Source organism: Rhincodon typus, chromosome 7, assembly GCF_021869965.1.
Source record: "Rhincodon typus isolate 14 chromosome 7, sRhiTyp1.1, whole genome shotgun sequence".
In the NCBI taxonomy this organism is placed as follows: Eukaryota; Metazoa; Chordata; class Chondrichthyes; order Orectolobiformes; family Rhincodontidae; genus Rhincodon; species Rhincodon typus.
The window spans coordinates 17043262-17059497 of NC_063338.1; the positions used below are offsets into that span (position 1 = coordinate 17043262).

General features: G+C 44.7%; 1 protein-coding gene across 1 annotated transcript in view; it reads left to right on the plus strand.

The window, feature by feature from the left end:
- Window positions 1-15985, plus strand: part of orc2 (origin recognition complex, subunit 2) — a 16881-nt gene extending 896 nt beyond the window's left edge. The window contains exons 2-16 of the mRNA XM_048599093.1: window positions 714-860; window positions 1131-1232; window positions 1826-1912; window positions 2405-2436; window positions 6970-7024; window positions 7436-7608; window positions 8331-8429; window positions 8742-8851; window positions 11153-11285; window positions 11606-11702; window positions 11905-12051; window positions 12569-12740; window positions 13688-13749; window positions 14239-14357; window positions 15501-15985. Of these exons, the coding sequence (XP_048455050.1) occupies window positions 714-860; window positions 1131-1232; window positions 1826-1912; window positions 2405-2436; window positions 6970-7024; window positions 7436-7608; window positions 8331-8429; window positions 8742-8851; window positions 11153-11285; window positions 11606-11702; window positions 11905-12051; window positions 12569-12740; window positions 13688-13749; window positions 14239-14357; window positions 15501-15587 (1622 nt within the window). The 3' untranslated portion in view covers window positions 15588-15985. The remainder of the gene's footprint in view (window positions 1-713; window positions 861-1130; window positions 1233-1825; window positions 1913-2404; window positions 2437-6969; window positions 7025-7435; window positions 7609-8330; window positions 8430-8741; window positions 8852-11152; window positions 11286-11605; window positions 11703-11904; window positions 12052-12568; window positions 12741-13687; window positions 13750-14238; window positions 14358-15500) is intronic.
- The last annotated feature ends 251 nt before the right edge of the window (window positions 15986-16236 follow it).

The window sequence follows — 16236 nt, forward strand, 5'->3', positions numbered from 1 at the left end:
AATGGTATCAATGTGGATTTCACAAGCTTCAGAATCTCCCCTCCCCCTACCGCATCCCAAAACCAGTCCAACTCGTCCCTGCCTCCCTAACCTGTTCTTCCTCCCACCTATCCCCTCCTCCCACCTCAAGCCGCACCTCCATCTCCTACCGACTAACCTCATCCCGCCCCCTTGACCTGTCCGTCCTCCCTGGACTGACCAATCCCCTCCCTAACTCCCCACCTACACTCACCTTTACTGGCCCCATCCCCGCCTCTTCAACCTGTTTGTTTCCTCTCCACCTATCCTCTCCTCTATCCATCTTCTATCCACCTCCCACTCTCTCCCTATTTATTTCAGAACCCCCTTCCCCTCCCCTTTTCTGATGAAAGGTCTAGGCCCGAAACGTCAGCCTCTCTGCTCCTATGATGCTGCTTGGCCTGCTGTGTTCATCCAGCCCTGCACCTTGTTGTCTCAGATTCACCAGCATCTGCAGTTCCTACTATCTCCCCTCTGAATTAAATCTTTTCTGCACTCTCCAATACCTTGTTAGGGTATGCCTAAGCTTGGATCTCTCCCAGGTGATACTACGTTCTCCTGTACACATTTATATCTTCTGCATATTGTTCTTCCCTGATCCTTTCAACCACCTGAGGACTGACTGCAACATTTTATTGGAAAATGATTTCTGGTGTCCCACTGTTTAATGGGTTTCACGATGATTTACTTTACAGGAATTAATCAGAAGAACAATGTGCCTGGGACATTGCTAAGTGTGAAGCGGGCTTCCCAGAAACGGGAGAAGACAGAGCAGGCTCAGGAGAGTCTGGAAGTCTTTAATGAGCGTGATTACGTGGAGGTGCTTGGAGCAGGTGACTCAGGTACTGGCTGTACTGCAGGCTGTACTCTATCTTGCTGAGAGAGTGTAACCAATGGTGTCACTGTCGTATACTCAAGATTGTTGAACAAGGCCAGGTCCAGAGCCTATTACTGGAGTGTCAGGCCCCAGGTATTCAATTGTGGTATGGAGTAAGGAAGCTCCACAATTTGATATAAATATCGGGAGCCTTGAGCTGAAATTGCACAGTTGTGCTGCTGCTGTGGTTGCGAAGTTGGTGCAATTGCTTTAGCAATTTGAACTGTCCTTGTAGTTGCAGGTTGCCAGGGTGACTTGAGTGATGGGGTGTCTGCAGCCGGCCGAGATCTTTTCACCTTTCAAACCATCAAAAGAGCAGACAAGATGGCAAAGCTCGGTGAGTTTTGGGGACCACGTCTTGTTAGGGATGGGTAACTGTGTGGCGTTTGGAGACAAAGTGAGAAATGTGTTTCGTAGGTAGGGATGTGGGGCTCGGAAACAGGAGGCGGCGATGCACTTGTGTGGCTGTAGAGACCCCAGGCGGGTGCAGTGACTGCGGTTCATGATTTGGGGTGGGGGTGGGGTGCTGTTCATAGGTACAGGGAGAGATGTGAAGTGAGAATCACCAGAGCAGCAGCTGAGTAACTGAACTGTGAATCTATTGCCAAAAGATCAACAAAATCATTTTGTCGATCTCGAACTGTCAATGCGTCAAAGGGACATTCCCATCTTTTGGCATTGAGAGTTATCGGAGAACATTTCCAACACAGCATGGGCTTTGATACAGAGTCAAGCTTCCTCTACACAGCCTCATCAAGCACACAATTCTGGGGTGGTCAATGTGTGTGTGTGTGTACTGGGAGCGGATGGCTGGGCTGAGGGTGTTGTTGGGGGCTGCTGGGGACAGGAACCACTACTCTCCCTGCAGATTGCATGGCAAATGAGACCATTGATATTTAAAAGTTTGCTTTATCCTGTTTTGACTCTCAGCCTCCGAACTGGCCCAGACTCCGAGAAAAGGTGTAACGTTCTCCTTAGCTGACCAGCAACTGACAGCAGATCCGATCAAGGATAATGGTAAGTCCTCAAATCCAAGCAAACGTCACAAAAGGAAGCTAGCTGGCTGTGCTGATGCTGTAACTAGGATAGTGTCTGCATTGTAATAAACCATCCCTTCCCCTTGTACTGTGTGCCCTTTGCTGGTATGGGTACTGCCATTGCCATAGCACCCATCTCCATTCAGGATCACAGGACAGTGATCCAGTGCTCAACCGCGGGCTGGTGTTGGCTCTTTTATATCTGTCCTAACTCAGTGCACAGAGATCAGTTTTAGCCCCAGTTGCTCGCTCCCAGCTGAGACACCACAGCAACTATGCTGAATGTGAGATTAGATGGTCTCTGATTTGCCAAAAAGTTGCTTAATGGGAATGAAGCCATGCTGAGGCTCTGTGGGCCATCACCCAATCCCAGCATTGTCTTGTTTCAGACATCCGATGGGAGCTGCTTCTTCCCAGCCTTTTCTGTTGTGATTGTGTGATGTTGAATGAATTTGTTTTGTTGTTTTTGCAGGACAATCAAACCAGTGCAAGACCCCATCTAAGGTAAGGATGAAACAGATCATCCATTTTCTATCTGTCTGCCCTGAGGTTAGAGAGTAATAAACCAGACGGGTTCACAGGATCAATCCTGGTACCTTGCAATCAGCAGACATTCAATTCTGACCTATGTATCATCCGTGGGAGTTTTTGAAGAACGGAGCGTGGACAATAAGACTGTAGGTTATAAGAACAGGAGTAGGCCGTTTGGCCCCTTCAGCCAGCTCCACCATTAAACAGGATCATGGCTGATCTGACACTCTTCACATCTACTTTCCTGTCCTTTTTCCATAACCCGTGATTCCCCTACTGATCAAGAATCTATCTATCTCAGCCTTCAATATACACAGGACTCTGTCCCCCACAGCTCTCTGTGGCAAGAAGTACCAAAGATGGTCAACCCTCTGAGAGAAAAAAAATTCCTCCTCATCTCAGTCTTAAATTGCACTCCTTAATTCTGAGACTATGCCCTCTGATCCTAGATCCTCCCATAAGGGGAAACATCTTCTCAGCATTTATCCTGTCAGGCTATTTAAGAATCCAATTTGTTTCAAAGTGATAATCTCTCATTCTTCTAAACTCCAGAGAGAGAAGTCCCAACCTGTTTAACCTTTGCTTATGAGACAACCCATTGGATTATACCAGGGATAATCCTAGTGAACCTTCTCTGAACGGCCTCTAATGAATTAATATCTTTTCTTAAATAAGAGAACCAAAACTGCTCTCAGTACTCCAGATATGGTCTCATCAGCACCTTGTACAGTTGCACTAAGGTTTCCCTACACTTATACTCCAATCCCTGTGCAATAAGAGCTAATATTCCATTAGCCTTCCTGATTACCTGCTGCAACTACGTGCTAGTTTTCTGTGTTTCGTGCACACGTACCCCCAAGTCCCTTTGTGTTGAAGTTTTCTGCAATTTGTCTCAATTTAAACAACATTCTGTTCTTCTGGTCTTCCTTCAAAATGAATAATTTCACATTTTCCCAGATTATACTCCATTTGGCAACCTTTTGCCCATTTACTTAATCTATCAACATCTCTCTGTAAACCGTCTGTATCCTTTTTGCAACCAACCTTTCCACCTATTTTTGTCATCTGAAAATTGGCTACAGTACATTCGCTTCCATCCTCTAAGTCATTATTATATATTACAATTGCTTGCAGTCCCAGCACTGATCTCTGCACAACCCCATTTCCTACAGGTTGCCAACCTGTAAAAGAACCCCTTATTCCCATTCGCCATTCCCTGCCCATGAACCAGTTCTTTATCCGTGCCAACATACTACCTCCAACACCATGGATTCGTATGACTTGATCTTTTGTGAGGTGCCTTGGTGAAAGCCTTTTGGAAGTCCAAATACAACACATCTACTGGTTCCCTTCTATCCACTCTAGTTGAGACTTCTTCTCAAAACTCTAAATTAGTCAGACATGGTTTCCCATTCACAAGGCCCTGCTGACTGTGCTTGATTAGATTATGATTTTACAAATGTTCTGTTATTACCTTCTTAATAATTGATTCCAATACTTTTTCAACAAAGATGTTAGCCCAATTGGCCTATAGTTACCCACTTTTTGCCTCTCTTTGAATAGGAGTGTCACATTTTCCCAATCTTCTGGTGGTTCTCCAGAATCAAAGTATTTCTGGAAAATTACAACCAATTCATCCACTATCTCTGTAGCTACCTCCTTTTAGGATCCTAGGATGCAAACCATCAGGGCCAGGGGTCTAAGCTTCCTTTAGCCCCATGAGGTTGTTTAATACTACTTTGCTGGTGATGGTACTTAATTCCTCCACCCGTTTGAAATATAACCATAAAAACTGTTGCAAAATATCTGTCTAACTCCTCTGCTATTTCCTTGTTCCCCATAACTACCTTTCCAGATTCATCTTCTAATGGGCTTATCTCTACATTGACCTTTTATTTATACGTTTAAAGAAGCACATATTATCAGTTTTTTCGTTTTTTTTTTTCTCTTTATTATCTTTTTAAGTGAAGAGTATAAGGGGTGTGGGGACATTCTTAAGAGGGAAATCAGGAGGCCAAAGAGGGGATAGTCATAGCCTTGTTGGTTAAGGATAATCCAAAGACATTCTCCAAGTACATTAAGAGCAAAAGGGCAACTAGGGAGTCAATAGGGAGAATGAGAGATGATCACTTTGAAACAAATTGGATTCTTAAGTAGCTTGACAGGGGTAAATGCTGAGAAGATGTTTCCCCTTGTAGGAGGATCTAGGATCAGAGGGCATAGTCTCAGAAGTAAGGAGTGAAATTCTACAGATCTTAAACAGCCTTGTTGATCTTTATGTGTGGAAGCACAGGAGATGGGAGAGATACAAAATTAATATTTCGCGTCAGTTTTACTGTGGATGAAGAAATGGAAGCTAGTGAACTCAGGGAAATAAATATTGATGTCTTGAAAACAGTCCACATTACAGCAGAGGAAGTGCTGGACGTCTTTAAAAAAGAATAAAGGTGGATACATCTCCTCAAGTGTATCCCAGAGCATTGTGAGAAGTTAGGGAAGAAATTGCAGGGCCCCTAGCAGAGATTTTTGTATCATCTACAGCCACGTGTGAGGTGCTGGAGCACTGGAGGGTGGCTAATGCTGTGCCTTTATTTAAGAAAGGTTGTAAGGAGAAGTGGTGGATAAGGTATTGGATGGGATTCAGAGAGATAGGATTTACATGCATTTGGAGATGCAAGGACTGATTAGGGATAGCCAGCATGGCTTTGTGCGTGGGAAATCGTGTCTGTCAAACTTGATTGAGTTTTTTGAGGACATGATCCAAAAGATAGATGAGGGCAGAACGGTAGACTTTGTTTGCACGGACTTGACTAAAGTCTTTGACAAGGTTCCACATGGTAGACTAATTAGTAACGTTAGATCACATGGGATTCAGGAAGAGCTTGCCAATTCTTACAAAATTGGCTTGACGGAAGGAGTTAGAGGGTGGTGGTGGAAGGTTTTTCTCACGCTGGAGGCCTGTGACCAGCGCTGTTCGCAGGGATTGATACTGGGTCCACATTTGTTTGTCATTTATATAAACGATTTGGATGAGAATATTGGAGGGATGGTTCTTAAGTTTGCAGATGACATCAAAATTGGTGGTATGGTCAACAGTAAGGAATTAGAATTATCTAATTATCTAAAATGCAAAGGGATCTTGATCAATTGGGCCAATGGGCTGAAGGGTGGCAGATGAGTTCAATTTGGATAAATGTGTAGTGTTACATTTTGGTAAAACAAACAAGGGCAGGACTTATACAGTTAATGATAGGACCTTGGATAGTGTTGTACAACAGAGATACCTAGGGGTTCAGGTACATAGTTCTTTGAAAGTTGCATCACAAGTAGACAGGATGGTTAAGGCATTTAACATGCTTGACTTCATTGCTCAGACCTTTAAGTATAGGAGTATATGGGATGTCATTTTGAGGTTGTACAGGATGTTGGTGAGGCCTCTTTTGGAGTACTCAGTGCTGTTCTAGTCGCACTGCTATAGGAAATATATTATTAAATTGGAGAGGGTTCAGAAAAGATTTATCGGGATGTGGCTGGGACTGGAGGATTTGAGTTTCAGCCTATCCTTATAACTTTTTTTCAATGGAGCAGAGAAGGTTGAGAGGTGACCTTACAGAGGTTTATAAAATCTTGAAGTGCGTAGATGAGATGAATAGCAAAGGTCTTTTCCCTAGGGTGGGCGAGTTCAAAACTAGGGAGTGTATTTTTAAGGTGAGAGGAGAAAGATTTAAAAGCATCTGCAGGGTGACTTTTTCACAGGGAGGGTGGTTCGTGTGCGGAATGAAGTGCCAGAGGAAGTGGTATATGCAGGTACAGTTACAACATTTAAAAGACATTTAGACAGGCACTTGATTAGGAAAGGTTTAGAGGCATATGGGACTAGTCTAGTTTGGGAAACGTGGTCGGCATGGACGAGTTGGACCGAAGGGTTTGTTTCCGTGATCTGTGACCCTAGTACTCTTTTGCTGGATTCTGAATTTATCCTGGTCCTTGGGGGTTATCACTGACTTGTGCTTTTTCTTTCAACTTAATACTCTCCTTAACTTCCTTGGTTAGCCATGGTTGGTTTATCCCTCTCCTCGAATCCTTCCTCCTTACTGGGAAGTATTTTTGCTGAGCGCCACAGATTACCTCCCTGGCTGGACGTTTGCTTTGTGCCATGAAGTCCTTTATTTGGGAGGGGACAGTCTAGAGGAAGCTTTACTCTGTACCTAAACTTTGCGTCTGCCCTTACTCACTGTCCCCAGGAGCCTGGACCTATCCTTGGCTATGAGAGTTTCACTGATTGTCACAGAAAGAAGGGAAATCTGTGCATGCGGTTGGTAAGATTGGCACAGACTGGCATTGGATTCTAGATTGACCGAGGTGTGATTGATTTTGTGTCTCTGCACATTTTGGGATGAGAGCTGACTGGTATCCAATCAAGCACTGGGTATGTACCAAGGTGCGAGACTGTTCTTGAAGGTCAACCGTTTGTCTGCATTCTAAACTGAGCTTTCTGGTCCACAGAGCAAGAGGAAGTTTGTATCAACAACGCCTTACAGACTGAGGAAAAGGCTGACCGGTGAGTGTGGTGGCACAGAGCAGGGGTGTAATATTGAAAGGTTGAATGGAAGGGATCCTCCAACATGAAACAGAATACGAATGCGAGGGTTCTCAGTGACTAAAACCTACTCCCCCATATCCACACATTGGGGAGGGGTTGTGTCCAATTCCACTGGTGGGAATAGCGGCTGTGTCCAGTTGTTGGGGAACAGGGTGGTGCGGAGCAGTGTGTCCAGTTCTTGTGGAGGTCACATGTGAATAAGGGCCATGTCTGGTCTGGGCATGACATGGGCCATGCCCAGTGGTAGAAAGAGTTGGGAATGTGCCTGTGCCAGGATTGGGAGTTGGGGGCAGGGGCTGTGTCTAGTCCTGGGCAGGCAGGCTCATTTCCCCTTTTGTACTGACTGAAGCTGTTGATTGCTTTCACCAGATCTGGCCGACTTGAGTAGTGGCAGTGAGAGTGATTACTCCTCATCGGATTCGGAGGGAGGAATGGAGAGTTCCCCGGGAGGAGTCTCCAATCCCAGACTGATGCCGGAAGCAGTAACACCCACTCCAACTCCGGGCAAAACCGCAGTCAAGAAATCCAGGAAGCTCGCCCCGGTGAGCTCAATAACTGTGCTCTGCTTTGTTTGTAATAAGAGTTTTGACTCAGGGTCCAACTGATGCTAAGTCCAGGCTCAGGTTCCATTATAAGTCTTGGCCCAGGTGCCGACCCAGGGTGTGGTCCAAGTTCTGCTTCAGGACCATGCCCAGAGACTGGCCCTGATCAGGCCCACTCACCCTCAGGGCAGATCTGTGAGCACAGACCCAAGTTGAGGATGATTGAGATATTGATGATTAAGAGTTTGTTAAACTCGGGCATATACTGTTTTCTACTTTAGTTTACTTTGTTTATTCCAACTCTCGTATCACAAAACTCCCAATGCCACCGAATGCTTGTTCCTTATATCTACACACGACCAGGTTCTCACCCCATTACCCTGTATTAACATTAAATCATTTCCTGTTCCCGGCTTCCACTTGGCCTTGAGTATTCCTGCCAGACCTTACTGGATAATAACACAGGTCTCTGATATTATCTTACTGATGCTGGTATCAGTTTCTTCCCACTGTTGAAGATGGTGAGCAGATTGCTCTTGATTTTAAATTTGTATGTGTTTGACCCCTTTTTTTTTTTATTTTAAAAAAAAAGCACGTTGCTTCTGCCATTCTGGCTCCAGTCTTGATGAATTATCTGTGGGCAGTCACTGTACTGATTGATTCACTCTCTAACACAGTCCCTGGGTTACTGGACGTTGCTGATGTTTCTCCTTCTCTTTAAGCCAAGCCATGTTGAGCTCTACTTCGAAGCCCACAGCAGTTCAAAGGTTCTGACATCTGATCGCACGTTACAGAAGTTGCAGACCCCAAAACTGGACCAGGTATGTGTTGTTGGGACCAAGATTGATTGATTATTGTTCGGGAAGGGCATTGAGGGTTACGGAATTGAGATATTGGGACAGCAGTTACAATACAAAATAAAATTCAATATCACAATGATCTTTTAAAAAAATCTCCCGTTCCTGTGTTGAAATCTGCAATGACTTGAATTTCTGTCCATATTTAGTGCTATCTTTCGGCTGTGGGAATTCCCAGACTCCCCACAGTCCTGCTTTATGTGCAGGGGAAGCTGTGTAGGAAAGTCCCGGCCAACATCCTGAAAACTCACTTGTTCACTTCCCATCCTGATTCAGGAGACCTTAGAGAGGCTGCTGAGTGACGACAGTGTGCCCTTTGCTCCAGAACTCAGACAGCTTAACAAGGAACATGAGAAGCTCTTTCGCAAATGGATGCTGCAAACACAGTGAGTGTCAGACACAAATTGGCTGAAATGGGTTGGGGAGTTCCATTAAAAACCACGACAGTACGTAGGCAATGGATAGTTTTTAAAGAACTATTATGTGACTTAAAACTATACAGTCCTTTTGAGTGTAAAAACTCAAAAAAGGTCAGTGGACCGTGGTTTAAAAGGATGTCTGGCATTGTATAAGATTAAAAGAAAAGGCCTATAAAGTTGCCAGAAATAGTGATAACTCTGAGGATTGAGAGGTTTATGGAATACGACAAATAAGGACCAAGAAACTGATAAGGAAAGAGAAAATAGAAGATGAATGCAATCTAGCAAAAATCATAAAACGGGCTGTAAAAGCTTCTGTAGATGTATGTAAAAAGAAATGAGTCAATTTCAGGCAGAGTCAGAAGAATTTATAGAGGGAACTGAAGAAAAGGCCAAAAACCTAAATGATTACTTTGAGTTTCCTTTCATCTGAGGAATATACTAGAAATCTCTCAGAACTAGAGATCTAAATGACAATGAGGATGAAGAGTTGAAGGAAATTGACTTGAGCAAGAAGATTGTACCAAAGAAATTAATGGGGTTGAAAACCAATACATTTCTAGGACCTGATTGGGATATATCCCAGAGTGTTGAAGGAGGTGGCAATAGAGATTGTGCATTGGTGATTATCTTCTAAAATTCTATAGATTTTGGAAAGATTCCTGTGCATTGGAAGGCAGCAAATGTCACCTTACAATTTAATGGAGTGACAGAGAACCACAGGAACCACAGAGCTGTTAGCCTTGCATCAGTTGTAGGGGCAATGATAGATTCTCTTATAGGGAATGGGATAAATAGACAGCTGGCTGATAATGACCTGAATGGGCATAGCCAGCGTGGATTTGCAAATGGGAAATCACATTGATGGACTTATTGGAGTTCTTCAAAGATAATATGAATAAAATTGATATAAGAGAGCTGATGGAGGTAGTATACATAGATTTTCAGAAGGTTTTTGATAAAGTCCCTCATAGGAGGCTGATTAGAAATATTAAAGAACATGGGATAGGATCTAATGTACTGGCATAGATTAATGAATTGGCTAACAGACAGAAAACAGAATAGGTCATTCTTGCATTGGAAGGCTGTGACTAGCGGGGTACCCCAAGGAACAGTACTTGGGTCCCAGCTGTTCACAATATATATCAATGATTTGGAGGTGGGAACAAAATGTAATATTTCCAAATGTGCAGATAATGTAAAGCTAGGTGGGAGTGTGTATTCTGAGAAAGATGTTGGGCAGCTTCAGGATTTGAGTAGGCTTAGAGAATTGTCAAGAACATGGCAAATGAAAAATAATGTGGGGAAAAATATGAGGTTACCCACTTTGGTAGGAGAAACAGATGTACAGATTATTTCTTTAAATGAGAGGTTGCAAAGTGTAGATGTACAAAGAGACCTCCGTGTCCTTGTCAATAAATCACTGAAGGCTTAACATACAGGTGCAACAAGCTATTACGAAGGCTAACAAAATGATAGCCGTTATTGTAAGAGGATTTGAGTTGTGAAGTCTTGCTTCAGTTGTATAAGAGCTTGGTTCAATTGCACCTGGAGTAGTGTGTGCAGTTTTGGTCCCATTATCTCCGGCAAAATGATATTGCCATAGAGGGAATGCACTGAAGGTTCATCAAACTTGTTCCTGGGATGGCAGGATTGGGCCAGGTTGGGCAAACTGGGCCTGTATTCTCTAGATATTTGAAGAATGAGAGGCGATCTCACTGAAACTTAAAAAAATATTCAAAGTGATAGACAGGGTAGATGCTGGTAGATCCTTGGTTGTGAAGTCTAGAGTCGAGTCTCAGCTTTTAAAAATAAGGGGATGGACTGAGGTTCAAGATGTGGAAACTTTGTTTTTATAATCGCGAAGGGTTGTGAACCTTTGCAGTTCACTATCCCAGAAGGTTGTGTAAGTTGAGTGTTTGAGTATGTTTAAGGAGGGGATTGATAGATCACCAGAGGCAACAAGGTTATGGGGATGGCATGGGGAAAAGGCATTGAAGTGTTCAGTCAGCCATAATTGTATTGAATGGTGGGGAAGACTTAACAGGCTGAATGACCTACTCCTCGTCCTATAGCCTGCAAAGCCTTCTGAGCAGAGTATTGCATCCGAAAATCAATTGTCATCCTTTTATTCAGCTGTTGATCTACTTTCCTCGTTCTTTGTCTTTCACCCTTCTCCCTCCTTCTGTTTCCCATCTCTCTCTTCCCCTATCTCCTGTCTCTCTCTCTTTTTCCCCCCTTCTCGCTTCACACCCCCACACCCTCTAGATTGGGCTTCAGCCTCGTGTTGTATGGACTGGGCTCCAAGAAGGAGTTGCTGGAAGAGTTCCGCTGCCAGATGCTACAGGGAACTGTCCACGTGGTAGTGAATGGATTTTTCCCAAGTATCACACTTAAATCTGTGAGTATTTGCGGAGAGCGAGCTGACGTCAAAACATGGAACCTTTTTCAAAAGAAGGCAAAGATGTTGATTGCACCGGATTTCAAACTGTGCGTGAGCCTTTGGCTCCTCCACACTCCCCATCTGTAAATCACTATCGAGGATCCTTGAGGCAGGGCGTGGGCTGTGGGAGGAGCTGGAAGGGTTGGAATTGACCACAAGGCTGAGCCGGGGGATGTTGAGGGAAGGGGCTATATGTGTGGCGGGAGGGGGTTCGTTGTGGGGGAGGGGGGAGGGTTAGCATCATCTTGAATTATAACTGAACAATTAATGTGCTGCAGATTCTGAACTCGATAACCGAGGAGGTTTTAGGACATGAAGGAACCTTCCGGAACCCTGTTGACCAGCTCAACTACATCATCAGGGCATTTCAGGAGGGTTTGTATCTGCCAAGATTTCTCTGTTCATAGTGTGCGTCACAGTCACCCGTTGATGGTGAGGAGGGGGTAGGAATGTTGGCCAGGGAGGTGCTGGAGTATGTGCACCTCAGGAAGGGCGGGGATAGGGGGAAGAGCGGATGCTATCTGTCACATCTTGTGGGTTTTTGGAGAGGTTGTTCATATCTGTTTCTCCCCTCCAGACTCCACACTGGATCTTTATCTTCTGATCCACAACATCGATGGACAGATGCTGCGAGGGGATAGGAACCAGCAGATACTGGGCCAGCTCAGTGCCATCCCTGGCATCCACCTCCTGGCTTCCATCGATCACCTGAATGCCCCTCTGAGTGAGTGCCTGTAGCTTCAGCCTGTGTGTGTGTGTGTGTGTGTGCGCGCGCGCGCATGGCTCACAATGACATTTCACTCTTTCCCCAGTCTCGACTAGGTGCCTGGATGGGATTGAGAATGCCAAAGCTGGCAAGAGTGTGTGACTTACTGCTTCACCCCAGCTCTCTGCCACTCCTTGTGGGAAACCAGCTCACTGGTGTGTCCCTGCTGAACGATCTCAATCTTTCAGCACCATCCCCCGACCTCAGCACTTGGAAGAGAAGCTGCAGATTAATTAAGGAAATGCCACAGAGCTGATGGGATCCAGACCAAATTTGCAGGGGGTTCGGCTGCATGATTGGGGCATGGTGCCATGACCCTGTCTGTAGATAGCAGATGCTGTGGTGGTAGTGGGTGGGGTGGGGTGGGGAGTCTTTGGATTGGAGGTTGGGAAACCTTTTGGGCTGGAGGTGATTTCTCCCCTTGGGCTGCAGAGCGCACATGTAACGTTTGCCATTTTGATTTCCTGTCTGACAGTGTGGGATCAGACACGGAGCTGTCTCTTCAACTGGCTGTGGTACGAGGTGACGACCTTTAAATCCTACACAGAGGAGACCTCATATGAGAACTCGTTGCTGGTCAATCAATCAGGTGCCTTGGCACTGAGCTCACTGATTCATGTACTGCGTAGTCTCACTCCCAACGCCAGGTAATGGGCCCAGGGTGGCGGGCACTGTGATGATGGAAATCAGGTGGAGTGCAGTCGAAAGCAGTCCAGGCCCCTGCATTAAAAAAGGTCACTGAGCATCACCTAGCCTTTGCTCAGTGAACCCGGGGAGGGGTCAGGGTGGGTGGAGGGATGTAGAGTCAGAGGCAATATCTGCAATTTTCACTAGTCAGTGAAATTTAAATATGAACTGTGTAGCGGTATTGAAATGTCCAGATTGTTACAGGTATAGAAATTAGGAAGGATAGTAGGCCATTCACCCCTTCGAACCTGCTCTGTCACTCATGATCCTACTACCTCTATGCCCGATGCCTCTTACAATTTAAAAATTTATCAGTTTCTTTCCTGAATGTATTCAATGAGATGGCCTCCACAGCTTTCTGTGCAACAGAATTTCAGATTCACTACCCTTTCAATGAAGAAAGTTTTTCTCTTCTCAGTCCTCAATGGCCTATCCTGGAGTTTGGAGCTTTTCTGTGGAGGAAAGGTTGGGCCTGTGTTCATTCAAGTTCAGAACAATTGAGGGGTGATCATATTGTAACCTAAAAAATCCTGAGGGGCCTTAACAGGGTGAATGCTGAGAGGTTTTCTTTCCTTGTAGGGGAGACTAGAACAAGATGATATAGCTTAAAAATTACGGGTCTCCCACTTGACACTGACATGAAGATGAATTTGTTCTTTTGAGGTTAGTTAGTGTATTTTCTTCCCTGGAGAGCAGTGGATGGTCAGTCATTTATTGAGTTATTTATTTGGATTGGACTTTGGATCTACAGAGGGGTGTAGGATTGTACAAGGCAGTTAGGAGAGGGCAATTAAGGTCATAATCGTACCAGCCGAGATCTTACTGAACGATAGAGTGGGCTGAAGAAGCCTACTCCTGCTCCTGACGCTTATGTTCTGACACATCCTTTTTATTTGTTGTGCTGCAGAGGAATATTTAAACTCTTGGCTCAGTTTCAGCTGGAGAACAAGGATAACTCGTCCTGTCCAGGTAAGGGTGGGGTGGTGTGTAGAAACAGGTAGGGGAATGGTTGGTACCGGGGGCGGGGGAAGCAGTGATGGATGGCGCAGCCCTTCACACAGCAAGCATGGGCTCGTGTTCTGTGGAGGGGCAAGGAGTGTCTTAACCTCAGACACTTGCTGCCAGTCCCAAGCGATTGCCCGCACAGGATAATACCCACACTGGTACGTGTCTTAATGTGGAATCCATTCTAGCCCAGACGAAGTAAGCATGCCAGATGCCCTTCCTTAAAAGGACATTAGTAATTCAGATGGGTTTTTACTGACAATTAGCATGGTCAACGTTACAAAGACAAGCTTTCAGTTCTAGGTTTTATTAATTAAAGTCTACTCGCTCTAATGGTAAGATTCAAACTTAGGTTTTCTGAGCATTAGCCTAGGCCTCTGGATTATTAGTCATGTGAGTTTACCGCAATGGTTTTACTGCCACTAATTCCAATCTTTATCCTTTCATCCTTAGGTTTATCCTTTCAAGATTTCTACCATCGATGTCGAGATGCCTTCCTGGTGAACAGTAACCTCACCCTGCGGGCGCAACTCACCGAGTTCCGGGATCACAAACTCATCAGGAATAAAAAGGTGAGGCGCAGTTCACCCAGAATACACCCTTCAGCCAGAGAGTGACCCTCGGCCCTATGGTGTACACCACAGCCCTGAGCAGTTCTCCCTTCAAGCTGTGCTCTGAAAGTCTGCATGTGCTGATCAGGTTTGGAAGGCACTGCCACGCATGGACCTGGGAGATCTGTGTGGAGGAAAGAGGAATTGGAGAGAAAGTGGCTCCTGAGCCAGTGAGGGACTCATTAATGTACACTGCCTTTAACCAGTGATCAGTAGCAGGATTCCTGCTGTGACGATGCTATCACAGTAAGAAGTTGTTTTGTCATGGTCTTTGTTTTTGAAGAGAATTTAAGATAGAGGTGCGAGCTGGCTAGTTAAGACCGCTTGGGAGGCTTTTGGTCTTTTTTTTAAACAGCCTGAATGGGTGTAGCCAGCTCTAATAGATTAGGATTTCTGGGTTTTGGTTTATCAGTAGCATCAGAAGGGACCTTAACAGAGTTGGAAGCTTCATTGAATGTCTCCTGGCTGCTACTCTCTCTGAATTTTCTCGATAGTTTTTTTTTCCCCCCTCCTAGATTGGAGAACTGCATGTGAGAATCTGTATCTGAATTTTCCTTTTTGCCAAGGGGTGTGTTCATGGGACGTTACTACATTAGAACAGTTAATTAGTAATAGTAGTTACTGTGTCTATTATTTTGTTAAATTTTCCAAGAGCATTGTTACTCTCAATTCCTCCTTCTTTGATTTTATTTAAACACTGTAAACACATTGTGTTTCATTTAACGTCGAGTAGTTTGACCAGTCATATTGCATATGGAACAGACACTTTACATTTGCCTTTAAAATAAGAAAAGGTTAGGGTCCAGGCTACCACCTTAAAATATTTTGAGGGGGCCTAGTCTGTTCTGGTCCATAACAGTGCCTAATTTCCACCATCCTCCAACTTCCCATTTCAACCATTTTATAGCCCCAACTATGCTCTGCATGAGTTCTAACGGAGGTAGGAGTAGCAATGAGCATGTTAATTATGGGGGGGAAATGAGAGCACATTTCACGATGCTTGTGGAGGAGCCATGGCTTACCGTCGGAAATCGTGGGAAGCAGATTGGGCTGCTTGAGTGGATCAATACCTAACGTATCCGTTGCGCTCTTTACATCTGCCAGGGTGCTGATGGTATTGAGTATCTCCTCATTCCCGTTGACACGGCAACATTGGCTGACTTCCTTGAAATGGAGGACAAGGAAACCTAGACGGAAGCGTGAGACTTCAGAGGATAGATAACCACCAGCTCCAAAATTCCAGGAGTGAGGAAAACACCAGACTCCAGTGGCACGTGCTTGATGTGAGGCTCAGAATGGAAATCTGCACTGCAGTGAACCTTATCCACTTGTTTAATGTCCCAGTAGCTGGTAACAAGGTTAACCCTACCAGCTACAGGAGAGTTTGAGAGACTCTGTTTCGAGAGCGAGTACTGTCAGCCTTGTGCAGTTATTAACCTCTGGTGAGAATGTACTATGGTTTTTTTTTTGCAGTGGAATCTGTCATTTAAAACCTGAATCTTTGCCTGTGTCACACTGTTGCAGATGCTGCTGTTATTTGCCAAGTTGTGTAAAATAAAAAATTCTATTAAAAGATATTTTGCCACAAACTATTTTGAAGCATATTGATGTTAGATTTCATCACTCTGTACCCCCCCCTCATCTTTCTAAACTACCATGTGTATGTATGAAATGATTTTGCCTATGCAGTAGATTTAACCCATCTCCTGCTCACTTGCCCTTGTGCCCACTAAGCTACTGATCACCATATCGTTCACTGATCTTATGAACTATTTGCTTTCCAGATACTCTTCACACCCCTTACTACCAACTGAAAGCACTCATTGTTCTTTAGCTCCAC